The sequence below is a fragment of the Mitosporidium daphniae genome (genome assembly GCF_000760515.2).
Source record: "Mitosporidium daphniae strain UGP3 chromosome Unknown contig-14, whole genome shotgun sequence".
NCBI classification, from domain to species: domain Eukaryota; kingdom Fungi; phylum Microsporidia; genus Mitosporidium; species Mitosporidium daphniae.
The window spans coordinates 1-18,200 of NW_013546678.1; the positions used below are offsets into that span (position 1 = coordinate 1).

The window sequence follows — 18,200 nt, forward strand, 5'->3', positions numbered from 1 at the left end:
AGATAGCTCTTAGATTTGGCTCACCCACTAAAAACTATTCAAAAGTTTTGAAAAAGTGCCACCTCATAAATATTGGCCCAAATTCAAAATACTCTACACGTTTATTCATTAAACATTTTTTTACTCCATCCATCGATGCATTAATGACCGCCGTAACAGTGCGTGTGAAAATTGCAATCTTTATGAAGCTTAAGTTGGGATACCCATAGCTATTCAATAGAAAACGGTACCAAAAGTAAGACAGCTTGTTGAATCTAACCCTTCGTGTAAGTTTTTTCTTCACTGTAATTTTCTTCCCAACGAGACTCAAATATATGCCTATTTCGGTGCGCTGCCTTTTTTGGCTACATTGCTCTTTGGGCATATTTTGTATGAACAGTGAAACCTGAGACCTATATAGAAGCGGATAAGCGATGGCGATCGGAAGCGCAGATTAATATAGAACTCTCTCCGGACGTGCTTTGCCCTCGTTTTTTAGTTGTCCCACGAAACTTTCTGCTTACGGATTATCTTTTTGGATTTTTCAGATCTACCGCAAGCCTCCAGGCGTTTCCGAGCATTCTGACAAAAATTTTGGTACATGTTTATTTGAACCATCTACAACCACAATTGCGATTATTGACGGGCTACCCAGAGGCACCTCTCAGAAAACAAATAGAAAAGCTAAAGTGATGGTTTGAAGTTGATTGCCCTTGGGATGCAATTTTTGTCTTCTGTAATATGAAAGTCTTACAGACTCATACACCACTCAACGAAAGGATTCTAAATTGATTTTTGAGTGTGGTGAAAATTAATTAAAAGCGTGTTTAATTTGAGAGTGGCAATTAAATGTTTTTAAGACCATGTCATGTATTTGTCAAATGACGATTAGAAAATAAATAAATCAGCCTAATTGATAAAAAAGAGTTTTGTTTACATATCAGTAATGGTCGCACGCTGGGATTTACAGCGACCAGCGCTACGCTCAGTTTTTCCATTGATCGGCCTTACTATTTAAGCTTGAAAAATATAAAGATTTCCAAAAATCCTGATATGATTATTGGCACCTCCAAAGATTCTTGGAATGCAGCTATCAATAGATTCGAATCAGCATGCGAACGGATCTCTTTAAATGGTCATCTATTTATCTGTGAACATTATGAGGAATTTACTGTTTTTTGAAAATTCTAAACAGCTTTTTGTATTGCTAATAAATATTATAAAATACAATGATAACTGTGTTTAGTTTTTAGGGTTTCTGGTTACCCCTAAATTTAAAATATGAGCAAATACCGGAGTATCATTGGTTGATGTTTTCAGTTCCAAAATAGAACCTCTACACTGTGTTGATAGAGGTACTGAGCGAGATACTGTACGATCAAATATTACCAGAAACTATCACAGAAATACTCACTTCCTTCTAATGGGAACTGAGAGAGATGCAACAAAAGCTTCCTCCAAACTTGAATTGAAACCCCAAAAGTTTAAGATTATTTTAAATTTCAACCTGACGCTACGGGTAATTTTTTATGTAAGGTTAGCGATGCGACTATCTCGGAATTGAGTGCATCAAAACAATATGCGGAAAGGACTTTTCAATTAATTGCAATTAAATAAGAATGCTTTTTAGGAGAATTTAGGATTAGGAGGATGCCATATAAATCTATCCTTAAGCCTAAATTCCACCAATTAAGGAGTGTTATGCTGTAACCTAGAAATTTCACGGGACCAAAAAAATACACCATGAATGCCCAAATCAATAAAGCCTGTTAAAAATTAGGCTTCAAAATAACAACTTAAATAATTGGGAGGCTCTTGAAAACGCGAGACCAATTCAGCTAAGGCAATTCAAAGAAACTGTCTATCGACCGTAGATTTTTGATTGGAATCAATTTTTTGATCTTTTTATTGAGGCTGAAATATTCTCCCCTGCTATAGTTGAGATTTTTTGTGATATAGCTGAAAAAAATGATTCATACATCTTGAACATATATGAGAAATTTGGTTTAAATCCAGAAGGATATATTTAATAGCATGAGAGTCGAGGTAGAGCCCTACCTCAGAATTCACATTAGCATATTCAATCTCAATTAAAATCACTAGAGCTATTTTGATAAAAGAAACGAGAGGGCCGATTTGCATGCTAGAGCATATGTCCGATAATATTTTGCGAACACATGTGCAAATCCTTGAATCCGATAAATGTGAATGCACTAGTTTCGCGTTGTCACAAGTTTTTTCTACATATCTGCTCTCTAGAAATATCGATCCAAAAAGGCCTTTTAAAGGTATATGTGATGTAAAAATGTACCAGTGTTTCTCACCTTTTCAATATTTGGGGACATAGTTGAGCATAAGATACAGCACCAAAAGTGACAAAGATCAAGATCGTACGAAATGGATCCATTTGTGTAAATCGGCGCTTTGCTTGTAAATGTCCATATTCGAAGAACCAGAATTTTAGAAATCATGCGACCACATTAATACCTGATCACGGATACTTCGAATTCGCTTGAACATCATTTAGATCGAAAAGATCCGATAAACTTTAATTCCCAATTCGGACGATTGGACTAATTTTGTATTGTTGCTAACCCTAACCCTGCTTGGCGCCCTTGCAAGAAGGGGTTAGAATTTGAAACAAAAATGCTCCACAGGGGCCCAAATATGAGAAGCACCCTACGGAAGCCCTTAACAGTGACCTCAACAACGTATTATCACATTTATGTATGTGCCGCTTCGGCATCGAGTGAAGAAGACTAAAATTTTTAAATGTGCATATTTAGACCCACAAGTGATATTTTCAATGCAACCAACAAAACTATTGCCTTTAATTTGAAAAGCAAAGATGATGAATGGACTTGAGACATGAATACACTTTGTGATAATGTTGACTTGTGTCTGCCTTCCTTCTGAAACCGTAGTTTAATAATAAAATTCGAGCATAATTTTTTAATTTCATGGCGGCGACGAAAGCCCTCCCTGTCAAACGAAGGCGAGGACCGCCAAAGACGCGCTCGCCCACTTTTGCTGGTGACGTGCAGGCCCTCAAGTCTCCCCTACCCCAGCGGGAGGTAAAGAAAATTTCATCCATCGAAGCCCTAAAGGATGCATTTTCAGACCTATGTCAATCACTTTTGGATGAATTTAAAAAGGCAACACTATCTAATATTCCACCAATCGAGTCTGCAAATGCGAGCAATTTTGTCCCTTTTGTCAATAGAATTAATGTAGTTTCCCTCCCTATTGACGAAAAGAAGACCGAAAGTAATGCGGTCATTTCTCTTTCCAGCTCTGAAAATGAAATGCACAATTGTTTGGCCAAAAAGAAGCCAAAACGAGCCCCAATTAAAAAGATAGCGGTGCAAAGAAAAAAGCCAACGCCACCACCCCCTCCTTCTTTTCTTCCTTCACAAATTGAGGAAAACATACAAACACCAGATGTAGCTCTTGATATAGATGTCCCCGATGTGCAGACTGCTGATATCGACACAGAGGCCTTTAATATTGATCCCAATTTCGAACACGCTGATAAAGCTCAAGAAAAAAAGGATTGCCGTTTTGATGCCACTTCAAGCATTCAAAACGACTCGGAAAACAGCACCATGCAGCATCCGAAGACTTCTGAAAATTTCGTTTCCCAAAAGGGCCAGTTTTCTCAAAGAACTCGTCTTGGTGCTGGGCTGAAACTGCCACCACCGCCTCCATTTCCTATAGCCCCTGCTCAGAAAAGACATGCTTTTCCTGCCTCAAATGCATCAAAGGGGGAAAAGCTTCGACAGGCAATTGCAGCTCTTTCCTCCGATGCCTCGGACTTGATGCAAAGTGAACAAGAAATGGGAGATCCAGACTCGGGGATAAAGCAATGTGTTGGAGAAGACCACATAAATGATAATTTGAAAGACGGCATCGATAGCGAAAATTCAAACACCAAAGAATCTAGCCTTGGATCTCCAATTCTAAAAATGGAGAGGATAGATTTAAAAGAAGGCGATGACATTAGCAAGATCCTTGAAAGCCCAGTTTTGATACATTCTTCCGATTCGATCCATATGTCCCCTGTGAAAGAAAATCTTGAAAGGGCTTCTACTACTCTATGTGATGATTCTTCATCAGCTAAAGTGCCTGTTACTAGCCCGACTGGCGTTCCCATTTGGAAAAGATCTAATCCTCTTCAAAGCACCTCTCCTCTTCGCCTTTCTCCTGCGGCCAACAGGAAACGTCCATCAATCAAAGAATTTTCGAATAGCTCGTTGAAGCATCGAACACATGCCCAAGAGCTGGATCGACAACATGCCTGCGTAAAAAAAGCTTCGAATCCCTTGGCGAAATCTTTGGACACATTTTCAAGGCCCTTGGGTTCATCATCGAACTTTTTCCCTTTAGATTGTTTGGAGCCTTCAAAGAAACCCTTGAATTCATCTGGCGCTATTTTTTCCAAGTACCCTGATGCAACAACTGTTCCTATCGCCTCGCTTCCAAACACCACTTTTTTGAATCAAAAAGAAAATCTTGCCAATGATGTTAATAGCAAGAGTAATGGAAATTTGAGCAAGGGTCCTTCAAGTGCTTGTGCTAATCAGAGACTTCCTTTAGAGCTGTTCTCTGCAAGCAGGGCAAAGCTTGATTTGTTGGGCGCTAACTCTCCAAAAGAAAAATCAATTAGGCCCAATAGCACAGTGTCACCTATGCCGAAAACGGCATCGCAAACGATATCTAAAATAAAGAACAAGGTCGCCGCTCTTCTATCCTCTTCAACACGGGTTGCGTCTGCTGATATGAACAAGGCGGCGGCCCCACATCGAAGCAAGCAAACACCTGTAAAGACGCCAATTGGAAAAACAATCACCCCTGTTTCTTTGAAAGCAATTAGCTCGAGCTGCGTCAAGCATCATCACCAGCCCGCTATGACTCCACGCTCGCCCGCATTGACCCCCATTACTAGGACAAGAGGCACAAAGCCCTCTGAATGCAGGCCCACGTGGGTAATTACGCCAAATCTTCGAAAGTCGCTTGCAAGCCAGTCTTGTATAAATCCAGAGTCGATATTTGGGAATATAAAGAATCTCTCGCTAGAACGTAAGCAAATGGATTGTCTTTAAAATTTTGTTCTGTTATTTGAAACTTTCTGACTTTGTGTTTTAGAGATGTTTCCGGTAAGCTCCAGGCGGCAGCAGAAACCAAGAGGCTCGTCTGCTGTTTGGGAGGGATCCGATGAACTTACCGAAGCAGAAAGATCGGCGTACAACCATTCCATGGGATACGGCAAAAACGGCCACAACTAGACTAACTTTTGACTTATTTTTGTAGTAAATAAATAGCATACATTCAAAGGGGCTTTATATTAATTTTCGTCAAGGGTAGAGATGTAATGTTCAGCCTCCAATGCTGCCATGCAGCCGGTCCCTGCTGCCGTTATGGCCTGTCGCCATCGCTTGTCTTGAACATCTCCGGCAGCGAAAACACCAGGTACAGACGTCTGAGTGGTACCAGGGACCGTGGATATATATCCGTCTGGGTGCGTTTCTAGCTGCTGCTCTAAAAAGCTTGTGTTTGGAATGTGGCCAATCGCAAAAAACAGGCCGGAGATGGGGATCTCCGAAACGACATCCGTTTTTAAGTTCTTGACAAAAATAGATGTCAAAAGCGAATCTCCCTTTGCCTCGGTGATTACATGGGAAAAGACTAGCAAATTAGTAGCAGGCACTTACGAAATTCAATCTTTTCATTCGCCTTGGCTCGTGACTGCATCGTTTTGGATGCACGAAGCTCATCTCGTCTATGGATTAAATGCACCTTGGAAGCGAATTTCGTCAAGAACAAGGCCTCTTCCATGGCAGAATCGCCGCCACCAACAACTGCAACTGGCTTTCCCCGGAATATAGGCAAAGCGCCATCGCACACTGCACATGCTGAAACACCCTTCTGCCAATATTCGCCATCTCGCGTTCCAGGAATATCCATTCGCTTTGCCGTTGCCCCCGTGGCAATAATGAGGGATTGGGAATAAAAGACATCTCCCGATTCAGACTCCACCTTAAATGGACGCTCAGAAAGCGAAAGCTTTGTAACCGTTTCACCAATAATTTTTGTCCCAAGTCTTTCAGATTGTGCCCTCATCTTCTCCATCAAAAGTGGCCCATCAATTCCATCTGGAAATCCAGGGAAATTTTCCACTTCAGTAGTGGTGGTCAATTGCCCACCAGCAGCAACGCCACCAGCCATAAATCCCTCAAAAAGCAAAGGAAACATTTCTGCCCTGGCTGTATAAATGGCCGCCGTATGAGCGGCGGGCCCGCTTCCAATAATAATTACTTTATGCGGGTTTGATGACGAGCTTGTTGAAGAAGAGAAACTCATGTCTGATGTTGAAAGTATAATGCTGGAAGTCTGTGAAACCCGACTAAAAATTTCTCTTTTAAATAATTTTCGAAAGTACATCAAGTAAATTGCGAATAAATTGATGAATGGATAAAATAAAGAAAGTCTAATGACTCGCTTTATCCAGGGATGTTTTAATTAAAATGGGGCTACTCCGTAGCATTAAATGCAGCATTACGCCGCCAAATTTAGCATAGCAATATATTTTCAGAGTATGTGTGTGTGCGGATGCAGATGCCAGTCATCTACAGAGATGAACAGCAAGATTCCACAAATTCCAGCCCCCAAGGGGGCCAAAGTATACGTAGCGGGAACGGGTTCACAGCTATCATGCAAATGCGAGCAGATGAACCAACTTAAAGCTACGAGAATTGTTCAAAGGAAACACGTAAATTTTAATTTTAATTATCTGAGCAAATAATTTCAATTGTGGTTCAAAAATCCAAAGCAATATAATTTTATTCATTTACACGTAAATACAATAATCGCCCATAGATATAGATGAAGAGGATATACACCGCTGCTAACCTCTCAAGGCCAACAACAAAGAGGGCAGCTCCAATTGGTCCTCTTCTTCTTTGAATTTCTCAAGGACCTTTGTTTGAAATTCTTCAGGGGGGCGGGTCTGGGAATCCGATCGAGAATGTTCACGACACTCTTGTCCATCTTTTTTCATGAGCGAAGTCGATTGTAAAAGGTTGGATAAGGAAATATTGGGCGATACGTCAGGCTCCGTCTTGACGCTATTTGGATTAGGTTTTCTCTCCGAGCTGTAATAAACAGATTGGTTGTTTGGATAGCCCGAAGAGATGGGCAACGACGCCGAGCGGTAACCTTTATATGAGTCAAAGGGCGAACGCCGAGTTTGGTGGTCAATACTATTGTTTGAATTTGGCGCATTGTACTTCCAACTCAATGTGTCCCAAGATCCGCTAGATGATTGGACCGGAAGCGTCCTCTTGCGAATAGGAGCCTCTGAACTGATAGGAAATTTTACTGAATATTCATTTGAATAAAAAAGTTGTTCCGTAGGGGCTATGGGTGAGCGGCCATACAGAAGAATAGGGCGTTGACCGTTAGAAAATGCATTCACGTGAGAGGCTGTCGAATGGTGATAAGGGGTGATGGGAACGCCAGAGTGAAACCCACTTGGCCTTATGAGGCTGGGAGATGGTGAAGACGGCGAGTGTGAGGCCGAAGTTGATGGGGAGCCGGTGACTTTTCCAAATTGTTTCGCCTTTTGCCGCTGATTTTGAAACCAAACTTGAATTGTGCGTTGTGGAATTTGCAAGATTTTAGAAAGCTGTTCTCTCTGTTCGTTGGTGGGAAAATAGGTTTCATCCAACACTGCAAGGAGGATTCTTGTCTGTGAGGGCGTCATAACTGTCCTTGAGCGGCGTCTCGATCTTGACGGCGAACCGTGAGTAGATCTGGAGATACTCAAAGATGGGGACCCTTCGTCCAATGAAATTTTGCTTTCAGAATCTGCTGGGGAAGAATCGAGCGAAGAACAAGGCCTTTTAGGCACAGAAAAGTCGGGGAAATCGCCTTCGGCAAGATCTCCAGACAAATCGGAAGATGCATCGTCAAAGTGAGAGGCCTCGTTTGGCTCCTCCATAGAGGGAGCATCAGATGTCGTGAAAGAGGAAATGTTGATTGAATCAGCACCTACATCATATCCAGCCTCTTTTGGAGATCTAATAATAGACCCGGTCTTAGGTCTGGAGAGATAATCACCGGAGGGGTACCCGCATTTGGAAAGGGAGTCAAAACGAGACTCCTCATGCTGGCCAGAAACCTTGGCATTGAATACACCAACCTGGCCAGATGATTCGAGTGAGGGCTGAAATATGGAAGCATCTGGTGACTTTACAATCTGTTCGGCAAGAAAGTTGGTCTCGGCGCTCATAATTAAGTGGTGTTGTAAAATGAAATTAGAAATCTATATAGTTGCTAGGGGAGGTGTTTCAGGGTGGGCAAATTGGACGTCACTAATTCAACAAATCAGCGCTTATGAAACTGAAATGAACTTTCATCTGTGTAGCCAATAAAGTCACAGTCATTGATGAGATGCAAATCGGACGAACTTTGAAGTCTGATGATCATTTATCTATTGTGTTGATCAGAATCAATTTATATGCGTGATCCTAAATTTTAATTAATTAGTTTAAATTGAACCATTAATTTTGTCTTTGTTGAAATGGTAAGATTGTGGCCATTGCTGTTCCCGGCAAATTACATCCGTTGCCTATCCCTCAGTATTAACATGATAGCCCAAGCAATTAACCGACGTCAAGCAATTTATGGAGATTGTCTCCAGGCCTGGAGTAAAGTCCATTAGAATCAAAAAGGATCAAAATATGGTCAAGTTCAAGGCACAAACATCAACCCTGCTTTACACCCTTGTCGTTCCCGACCTTAGCAAGGCAAAGAGGATCGAAACAGAGCTCAAACGTAAGTGATAATTTTTCTCTCGCGCGCGATCCATATGATTAACTGTTCATGCACCACTCCTAGCATTCTTGTGCGGAGAGCAAAACAACCCTTTATGAAGGATCATAATTGAATTTTTCAATTTCAACAACCCTAACTCATTTTTAGAAATCAAAGTTCCACTGGTCTCCTGCTAACGTGGCCATCCATTGTTGTATCAATAAACTCGGATTTTCGGTCTCACTTGAGTATAATATTTAATTATTTTCGCTGAACTTCCGGGTTGCAGAGACCAGATCCTTCATCATTGAGACGGAGCTGCTCCATCCTGATGCTCTGCAAAGACTGTCCAAAGAAAGGATGTTTAAAAGGGAAAGCTTTCTCACAATAAATGACAAATCGAGAGAATTTTTGGATGCCCTGGAATATCGCCTTTCTAAACATTTGGCACTTCTATATTCTTTGTGGTTCAGCCCACCAGGACTGAGGGCAAACACGACATCGCCATTTGCCGCCATTGAATACTGCGAGTTCAAATTGAAATACAACAAAGAAAATTTTTTGAATTCGCTCTCGGAAATTGAGAAAAGAATGCCGTGTTCCCCAGAAACACTGCCATAGCGACACCAAGAAGTATGCAACTGGGCTCCGTTTTCGGTCTTTGCAAGTAAAACCACTCGTTCGAGGAATAAAATTGGATCTGGCGAAAGGAAGAAATCGGATCGATGAATTAGCCTCAATCCAGACAGCGAAGCTGGCGAATTCGGTGAATACGAATAGGTGTGCAAATTTCCGCCCTCATCTCCGGCTACCAAAGAAAGAGCCCCATTTAAGCTTGGAACGAACTAAAAAGTTACTCAAGGCAAAGCAAGGCATACCTCAACACATGATGTGCGGAGATTAGAAAAGTCTTTCCCCAGTTGGATAAGCTTTGCAGGGTCTTCTTGAAAGGCTGCCAAAATAATGCTCTTAAAAGCATCTCCTATGAGAATGTAGTTTTTGATAACAGAAATGGTGGTCACATAAATAGAAACATCCATAAAGGCCACGCCGTCAAGAGACTCACCGTCACCAAACGAATGGACGATAAGCTTCGGGCCAATAGCAGTGACAAGGTACCCCGCTACTTCATCGACTGCAGTTACTGGACCCTTGACCTCTTCCTCATAAACGACTTTGAGTCTATATTTTCCTTCGAGGCAAGAGGAATCCGGAATAACAGAGATGATCTCAATAATCAAAACTCGACCACGGACCCCTCTATCTTCTCCCTTGAGAAAGCAGGTGCCGGCCACAAAATACCATTTTATTCCTGAGGCCGTCTGTCTTGAATTGAGCGGGAGCCTTTTAAGAGAAAGGCATTGTTCGTAAGGCAGCAAATGAATCCTATGATGGAATAATTTAATGGCTTCCGAGTTCTTACCTATCAATAATGAGCCAAGAGACCGGTGATATGAGCTCCAAAAAGGAAGAGACGGTAAAAGGCGTCGTCATCAAATGTGGTGCCATCATAGATACTTCTGCCCCATTAGAAGTTGAGATTTGCTTGTTATTTTCTTTGGCGAGCGCCAACTCTGCTTCGGTTGGCGGAATTATAAAAGGGACCGGTGTTTCTAGCACTGAAATGTGTGTATGGCTTTCAGGATCATATCGTAGCATGGAGATGATGGTACTGTTATCGTTTGGGCACCCTGAAGGTGACAAACCAGGCTTGAATCTTAATAGCTTTCTATCCCAGAGGATAGTTTTGGCTTCTGGTAATCCCCAGAACGGGGTTGGACTTGACGTTGACGAAAAAGGCTTGTAAATCATCAATCCATTAGAAGAGGTCAGTGACAACAAAGTAAGAGAGTCCGATAACATGATTGGACTTGCAGCGACCGGATAAGCTCCCTCTGGGAAACAAATTTCTGCAAGCACTGGCAATGAGGACGTCTTGCTCTTGTCAATAAAAATGATGTATGAAATTTCGCTTCCCAAAACCAAGACCGCATCAAGGATTGGACTAATGGCTCCGAGATGCACAATCGATTTTCGGATGTAAGAGAAATTGCACCAAAATTCATGGTCAAGCCTGGTGAATGAAACCATTGTAGCATGGCGACTTTCTTCTTCAGAGACATAAAGACCATTGTGTTCCTCATTAGCTTGCTCAAGCAAATGGCTAAAAGCTCTAGAGTAGTAAATTGAAGTAAATGAGGAATCATCCGTAGTAAATGATGGCGTGTATCGAAGGATGAGAAGCATGGACCCGCATGAACCCTGTGTAATGCTGAATTCTAGCAAAGAAATTGGAGGCTGTTCTGTCTGCATCGTAATTGATTGTTTAGCGGCCGGTGAGGAGAAGGAAAGAAGATAGGGAAGTTTGGCAATATCCATGGTCTGCCAGATCATTTCCATCGAGGGCAGGAGATAAAAGGCAACCGAATCAAGATGATCAACATTGTGTGTATAGTGGACCGCCATTATCATGGCAGAGCAGAAACGCGTAATGGAGCAGCTTTTAGCTGTTAGGTTATTGTCCGTTGCGGTTGAATCATAAATAATTTTTAAAAAGGAAGACTCGTTAACCACGAATAAATAAAGGGATCCGTTTTCTAAAATTATCGAAAGATATGAATCGCAGGACGTGGAAAAGGAAATCAGAGAGCTAATATGGCTAGACTTGATTGGCGAAGAGGGCATATCTACCGGAGTTCGGTACAAGTCATTATCCCCGATTTCCATTATTTCCTTATCCATAGAACAATGTTCATTGGACAATGAGGAAATTTCCCATCGAAAAAGCAGTCGACCGATTGATGACAAAATCAAAATAGCACTTGTCGTCACCTGAACGAGGACTACAAACGAATTTGGGAGCACCACTGAAAAGGCCAGCAAGGTGGGGCCCTCCACATGAAATGCGGCAGAGGGATCAATTACTTCCGTTAGTTGTCCACTCTGCGATTTCAGGATCAGCGTTGAGCTTTCAGAAGACAGAAAAACATAAGAAATCGAAGATCCCTCAATAGCCAAGCAGTTGACATCTCGACATCCACATAAAAGAGGCGGAAGATTGGAAAGAATTTCCGGCTTTAAGGTACTTTGGCCACTCCTTTGGCTGTTGGGATTGCAGAGAAGAAGAGAGCGGCCTGCGCCTGAATAGGAAACTGTCCTCTGAATGGAATCTACATAAGAACATTCAGGGGAGAAAGAAAGATTTGGAAACTCTCCAACGACGCTTATAATCCAGGATGAAGAAGATGCTTCCCCAAGTGCCAAAAAAGAAGATTTAAGAACAGACCTTGGTGCACTTGCCTCAATGCTTAAAGTGGACGAATACAAGTCGTCGTCATTCTTGGCGTCTGCAGTGATGTTCTATGCTCATAAATGGGTGTAATCTTACGTCATCATCCAACTCAGCAAACGAAGGGTGTGAAGAGGCAGCATCTTCGGCCGAACCATTCTGCCATATTTCAAAAAAGAGGTTTTGAGGGCCCTCCGATGTACCAAAAAACCCAAGATTCATGTTCTGCGCAGAAATGGATAAGGACCTCGTTGAAATTGAAGACACAACATATGAAGGCAAAGTGGTTGCAATGACGCTAATTTCTGCCCTAAAGACACCAGAATATCCGGGATTCAAAAAAAGTGACAATATATAAATGGAGCCGTTCAATAGGGAAAAAATAAAGTTTGAAGGGCCATCATCTGAACCATTGCCAAGATGATTGATTGTGCATTTTGTCAAATCGAGTCCAAGATGTGCGTATTTGGAATCTGAAATTAGGGACGTAAACCTACTGGAGGGGGAGAGCCCACTGATTGTGGAAAAGTTCGAATTTACAGGGATCGTGAAAACCCTGCCAAGCGTGTCAATGTGGATAAATGCACTGGTGCTTAGTACCAGTATACCGCCTAAAAGGGGTAAGTCAATTGCATAATGTTGTTGAAAGCAAAAGGGAAACAACAAACAGTTACATACATATGGGCCTTTTGACCGCCAAGATCTTAAACGCATCGGAGGGTATGTTTGTTTGCCTTCCAATAAGTATGAATGACTCGGAGTCTATATTGGAGAGGGAAAGCCAGTAGATCATCTTGGTATCTCTCAGTAGATTCAATCGACTACATCATTAAAAGATTGAGAAAATAAACGTACCAAGGATCTGTAGGCTTCGGCTCGGCAAGCAACGCCATAGCAGGGATATTAAAGTTCTCAAGAAAACAGAAGTCAACCAAGTTCCTCAGATCGTTGTCAATGGAGGATCGTAAATTATCACAGACAAAGCATTTGGGCTCAAAAAGATGGCCGTGTTTTTGAATCGACGAAAACGAAATCATACCGATGGAATCTCTTGGAAGCGGAATGGCTGCCATTCGCGATTGAGGATCAACACAAAGCCCTGCTGATTGTGGCAGAAAGGAGGCCGATAGCTATGAATTAAAACGGAGGGGCAATCTCACCGAAAGATCCTTTTCAGTATACGCCTCATCAAATGAGATCAGTGAAATTGTCTTCAGCAAATCTTCGTTTTCGTTGTACGCGACAATTGAAACCTTTTGCGGGAAAAATGAAATCATCAAGTAATCAAAGCTCTTTTCAAAAAGGCCAATATCATTTGACTCCGTTGCAGATAAAAAGATATTTGTCGAGACTGCGGAGAGCCCCGTTATTACGCCTTCAAATTTGAAGGACTTTAAATGGAGAAGCCTGTGACGAGACACACACTGTTCCCAAATGACGGAATACACAGAAACAATGTTGCTATTTGCAGTGACAAAATGGCATTTGTGGCCAGGAAATACAGAATGGGATAAATTACAAAAGAGGGAAGCGGAAATTTTCGTTGAAGGCAATGTCTGTACAACTATTTGGTTATACATCTCTGTTAAGGGAAATGATATTCAATGTAATGGTAATGAATGCCGTAAATTTCAATTTGGTCTTATCTTGTGCCACGAAAATTAAATTCCAAATTTTATTTGCTTTCCCATGTATACATCGATGTCGATTGTTTTTCAAGACGTTTCTGTGGGCGGGTTGGCCTTGGATTGCCAATGCCCCCAGAATCCGATGTGATTAGCGGAACAAATTCTGCCTGTGCCTTGCTTAGCACGAGCACGAGCACATTATTTTCCAATTTTTCGATGCCAAATACATGTGCTATGTGCTTTTGTTCAAAAGCCCAATGTACAAACCACGTATGTAATTCATAATTTATTGATGTGTTGGGAGAGCTGATTTCTAAGCGCCGAAATGATTGTTTTTGCAACGGAAATAGAGTGCTTTTCAATAAATCTTGTGATCTCAAAGGCAGGCATGGATAGCCCGCGTTTATATACAGAGAACACGTCTTTGGTATTTGGATCGATCGACACTATAATGTCCCCGACGCAATGTATCTCCTCAAGCTGGCAGGGGTCGATAAGCATGCATGGTCGAATATTGTTCAAGTTCAGTTTGGAGTTTTTAAGCAAATCCTCGTCAGGCTGCAGTATGGAAAAATACAAAATCACCGGTGTATAGGAAAGAGCAACGTCGGGATACTTGAATGTACACAATCTATTGTACATTTCAACGGAAAAGAGCGCACATAGCAATGAGTAGGAAGAGCAGCCAATAACATTTCCATCAGAGCAATCAAGTATGGTGATTGAAGCACAAAGATTCCAAACCTATCGGTGAGAGAATGAGGAAATTATACCTGCTCCCCAGACCTAATACAAAGCCTTTCAAGATCGATGGCTTTAGAAAATTTATACACCGTTTCCAGCAAGCGATGGATATAAAAATGCGACTCTAGCTCGCTAAACATAAATCCATAAGCAAGGATACCCGGTCGATGGCTTGTCAAAAAGAGACGGCAAGCTGTTCAGCTTCAAAGAAAAAGACCCCTCTTTCGGCCTTTCAGGATTTGGCGATCCCGATTCAAATGAAAGCGCAGTGTGGACTCTGGTAGCCCCCAACGTCAGCTCGACGGAAATCGAATCCCTGGTCGGTATGATGCTTGAAATTGTTGGGATTCGACTTTCTGTAAAATTTCTCCCATCCACCCTTACATTCGAAAGCGTGGACATGGCCAAAAACTTTGCCTGCAAATGGTTAGCATTCCCGGAGCCATCAACATTTAAAGTCAAAGACATGAGAAAATTAAAACTTTAATAAAATTGCCTCTAATGGGGGCTCCCACTGAATCAGTGCCTCTTTACAACTTTTTAGTAAGCTTTGAATTCTTATCGTTATGCTGGTGCATATGCCGGGCTTTCTGTCGATTTAATCTTGTTTCCGCTCGACACTTTAAAAACAAGGATTCAAAGCAGGCAAGGCTTAAGAGCCATTGTCGGAGGGCTAAGGGGTGCCTATTCTGGACTCCCTGCCACATTGCTGGTTTCGTGTCCATCGGGTATTGCATCAAAAATTTACTCTTTTCTTTCCCATACTAGCCGCAATTTTCTTCTACACTTATGAGATGATGAATGATATTTTCAAAGCAAATAGAGACCATTTCTCGCTCTCGCAAACCCTCATCTCATCGGTTACTGCTGAATTGGTACCACTTGTAAACTTGCTTTAGTGTGCCTCTGTCATAAGAACGCCAGCAGAAATTGTCAAACAAAGAAGGCAAGCGCACCTGTTTGGATCCACCTATGCGGCCTTTAATGACCTGTTAAAAAAGGCAAAAGGCAGCCGCATGGTACAATGCAGCCAACTATATCGAGGGTTTATTCCCACCATAATACGCGACATTTCGTTCGCTGCCATTCAATTTGTAATTTACGAATACAACAAGGTGCATCATGTGGTCCTTAACCTTTTAGAACCTGCTATCAAAGTACATAAGCCGACCGCTTCTTCCATCGGAAGCCTCAGTTTGCGGGTGCATTGCGGGGGGAATTTCTGCAGCCATAACAACGCCCTTGGATGTGCTAAAGACTCGAACCATGCTGAATCTTTCACCCAAGGTACCCTGGATAGCATAGCTGATTTACAGGAGAAAATCCCAAATGTGTTTGTACTGGGAACTGCCATTTTGAACAAAGAAGGCGCACGCTCGTTGCTCCATGGGCTTACGCCGCGCGTTGCATGGATGACAATAGGCGGCGGCATATTTTTTGGCGCATACGAACAGGCCAAATCATTTCTGTCGTAGCTCTATGGGGATATTTTAATAGCGGATTCAGTAAAATTACTCAGCCCCTGAAGGGGCCTTAAGTCTTCCTGCTTGATAGTTTCGGTGTGTAAGCAAGTTATCAAGCCGTGCAAGGCTTGATAACCAAGCCAGATACGCTGCAGACTTAACGTTTCTACACATTTAATAGTTTGGACATTAAATTATCCGTGTTTTCGCAAAATGGCACTGCAGCATTTGAAGATGACAAGGTGATTAAATTCATAAAATCCCTCGATTCGAGCGACTAGGGTTAGCCATAAAAGCCTTACCGTGCAACTTAGAAACTCGAAATTTGTCCAGGACTCTTCGTCAGCGAGCTTCTGCAGGTGGGAATACGACTTTAGCCTGGCGAGAGTCTCTGCCTGGCTCTCTTTCTTTCTAAATTGGACCTGCAACGCTTTCGACTTTTCATGGACGTTTTGAGAACCAAAGTCAACCGCCTCGTCCTTTGGCTTTATGTCTTGTTGTGCTGAATTGCACAAAGACGGTCTTAGTTGGATAAACGATTGCAATGGCACAATGAAAAACTTGTCATCGCTAATCAGACCCGCAAAATAGTTGGACTTTGGAGGGATTTTCAGCGAGGTCAAGTGCTGAAATCCAGACACATTATCATTCCAGAGCTCGTTGTTAACAGATGAAGATGAGCATGAAGGCTTTGGATCTTTTGCCGAAGAATAAAACTCGGAATCGGTATCGATGGGAACGAGCAGCTCAAGGAGTTCAGACTGGGACTTGAACCTGGCCTGAATCCCTTCTTCTGGATTTGCCTCTTGACGCAATGGAAATTGAAGAAGATAGATGTCATTGATATCTTTAGATAAATACAAATCCATCTCCTTGATTACCTCATCATATGGACAAGGATCCATTTATAAAATTAAAATTTATTTGTAAATTCTCGGCCTGTAGACTGACTGTGGTGTGCCCTTGGGGCTACATGCGCCAAAAGCAAAATGCTGCTGGATAAGAAGATTTGCCTTATCTTCATCACAATTGAGATATTAAAGTAGGGGATTTTAGGGCATTTACTTACAAAAGGTTGTATACAAAAGTTTGTTTCTTACTTTGGCAACATGCCTTGGCTTGGGGCTTCAAGTAGGGTATCTTTTTTTGTACCGGCTCCAGATTTTGTCGATCTCAACGAAACATAGCTAAAAGGTTAGATCCATAAGTTACCTATACATGAAGCCACCCATTGATGTCATTATTATGCCAAAAATATCGATAAGAATGATGGGGGTAGAAAATATGACGATCCCAAAGGCTATCGATATGGATTGCTTGATGTTTCCAACGACAGACATTGTCAATGGCGATGTTAGCTTTGTCAGGTAGAAAGAGGAGCAGTTCAAGGCAAAGGCGCTCAGTCCATTGATGCCCAAGAAAAAAAGAGCCACACTTAGTGTTCTGTGTACCAGCTGAAGAGAATAAAATTGATTAAATAGAGCGAGCTCGCCTTGCAGCCAGGAAAAAAGCAAACATTGAAGAAGGCAAAAAGGGGCGATTTTATAGCAAAGCTCGAGAGGATGGAATCTATCGTTCCCGGTCAGAATCAAATTGACAAAAATACCCTTGAAGGCACCTACAATGACGCCCAAAAAGGTCAAGATGCATCCGAAATTGCTAAACTCCGAGGATTCCTGAAATTGGGCAACAGAGGATAGGCAAATTCCACAAATAATCTAAAAAATATAACGATTTTGTTACCGGAATCAAAGTAAGTATAATCAGGAGAGGAGGGAGCCTGCCGAAAAAAAAGTACTCCAAAACAATGACAAAAAAGGGATTGGTCGACCTGACAATCTGGTGAAATGGAATTGAAACGTAATTCAAGCTCAAGTTGCTGGTGGCAATATTTAGAGTGAATATCACGGAACAAAGGAAAATTTTGACCGATCTGGAAAGGGAATATGAAGCGGTGTTTTCCGTGGAAAGGCCAGCTGCATACTTTTTTTTTGCTATCCTCGAAGCTATCAATAAATAAAGGAAGGAAAAAAGCCCAGAAGACCCAATATGAAGGAATGTCAATAGCCACGGAAACGAAAATCCAAGAACGGATAGGATCCACTTGTTTTGAAGAGTTAGAAACACATTGAGAGACAAGTATAAGGATATACAAATAAGCTCGATTGAAAGGAATCGAGCATAAGGCATTAAAAAAATCAAAACAAAGTGATGCCATTCAGATAGGAAAGTATTTCTGTGGGCCATAATACCCAATCAAGCGTGCCTATTAAAGAGTAGCTC

The 18,200-nt window shown here is 41.9% G+C and overlaps 8 protein-coding genes across 8 annotated transcripts; 3 read left to right on the forward strand and 5 right to left on the reverse strand.

Annotated features, from left to right (window-relative positions):
* Positions 1-2,939: 2,939 nt before the first annotated feature.
* DI09_14p10 (uncharacterized protein) lies at positions 2,940-5,264 on the forward strand (the record flags this gene model as incomplete). The annotated part of the gene is made up of 2 exons (XM_013383626.1): positions 2,940-5,058; positions 5,125-5,264. 2 exons carry the CDS (start codon positions 2,940-2,942, stop codon positions 5,262-5,264), a joined length of 2,259 nt encoding a protein of 752 aa, XP_013239080.1.
* A 59-nt stretch (positions 5,265-5,323) lies between these two features.
* DI09_14p20 (thioredoxin reductase) lies at positions 5,324-6,231 on the reverse strand (the record flags this gene model as incomplete). The annotated part of the gene is made up of 2 exons (XM_013383627.1): positions 5,324-5,664; positions 5,691-6,231. 2 exons carry the CDS (start codon positions 6,229-6,231, stop codon positions 5,324-5,326), a joined length of 882 nt encoding a protein of 293 aa, XP_013239081.1.
* Positions 6,232-6,883: 652 nt separating this feature from the next.
* DI09_14p30 (uncharacterized protein) lies at positions 6,884-8,269 on the reverse strand (the record flags this gene model as incomplete). The annotated part of the gene is made up of 1 exon (XM_013383628.1): positions 6,884-8,269. One exon carries the CDS (start codon positions 8,267-8,269, stop codon positions 6,884-6,886), a length of 1,386 nt encoding a protein of 461 aa, XP_013239082.1.
* Positions 8,270-9,050: 781 nt separating this feature from the next.
* On the reverse strand, positions 9,051-13,155 carry DI09_14p40 (uncharacterized protein; the record flags this gene model as incomplete). Its single annotated transcript, XM_013383629.1, has 6 exons — positions 9,051-9,638; positions 9,678-10,137; positions 10,217-12,132; positions 12,182-12,693; positions 12,761-12,816; positions 12,938-13,155. 6 exons carry the CDS (start codon positions 13,153-13,155, stop codon positions 9,051-9,053), a joined length of 3,750 nt encoding a protein of 1,249 aa, XP_013239083.1.
* An 834-nt stretch (positions 13,156-13,989) lies between these two features.
* DI09_14p50 (putative exosome complex exonuclease Rrp45) lies at positions 13,990-14,922 on the reverse strand (the record flags this gene model as incomplete). Its single annotated transcript, XM_013383630.1, has 4 exons — positions 13,990-14,268; positions 14,296-14,454; positions 14,484-14,586; positions 14,615-14,922. The coding sequence occupies 4 exons, from the start codon at positions 14,920-14,922 to the stop codon at positions 13,990-13,992; spliced, it is 849 nt and encodes a 282-aa protein (XP_013239084.1).
* Positions 14,923-14,955: 33 nt separating this feature from the next.
* DI09_14p60 (uncharacterized protein) lies at positions 14,956-15,929 on the forward strand (the record flags this gene model as incomplete). Its single annotated transcript, XM_013383631.1, is given in 4 exon segments — positions 14,956-15,026; positions 15,097-15,182; positions 15,223-15,338; positions 15,354-15,929. The coding sequence occupies 4 exon segments, from the start codon at positions 14,956-14,958 to the stop codon at positions 15,927-15,929; spliced, it is 849 nt and encodes a 282-aa protein (XP_013239085.1).
* Positions 15,930-15,965: 36 nt separating this feature from the next.
* DI09_14p70 (uncharacterized protein) lies at positions 15,966-16,822 on the reverse strand (the record flags this gene model as incomplete). The annotated part of the gene is made up of 2 exons (XM_013383632.1): positions 15,966-16,073; positions 16,220-16,822. The coding sequence occupies 2 exons, from the start codon at positions 16,820-16,822 to the stop codon at positions 15,966-15,968; spliced, it is 711 nt and encodes a 236-aa protein (XP_013239086.1).
* Positions 16,823-17,135: 313 nt separating this feature from the next.
* On the forward strand, positions 17,136-17,617 carry DI09_14p80 (uncharacterized protein; the record flags this gene model as incomplete). Its single annotated transcript, XM_013383633.1, has 2 exons — positions 17,136-17,284; positions 17,401-17,617. The coding sequence occupies 2 exons, from the start codon at positions 17,136-17,138 to the stop codon at positions 17,615-17,617; spliced, it is 366 nt and encodes a 121-aa protein (XP_013239087.1).
* Between the last annotated feature and the right edge of the window lie 583 nt (positions 17,618-18,200).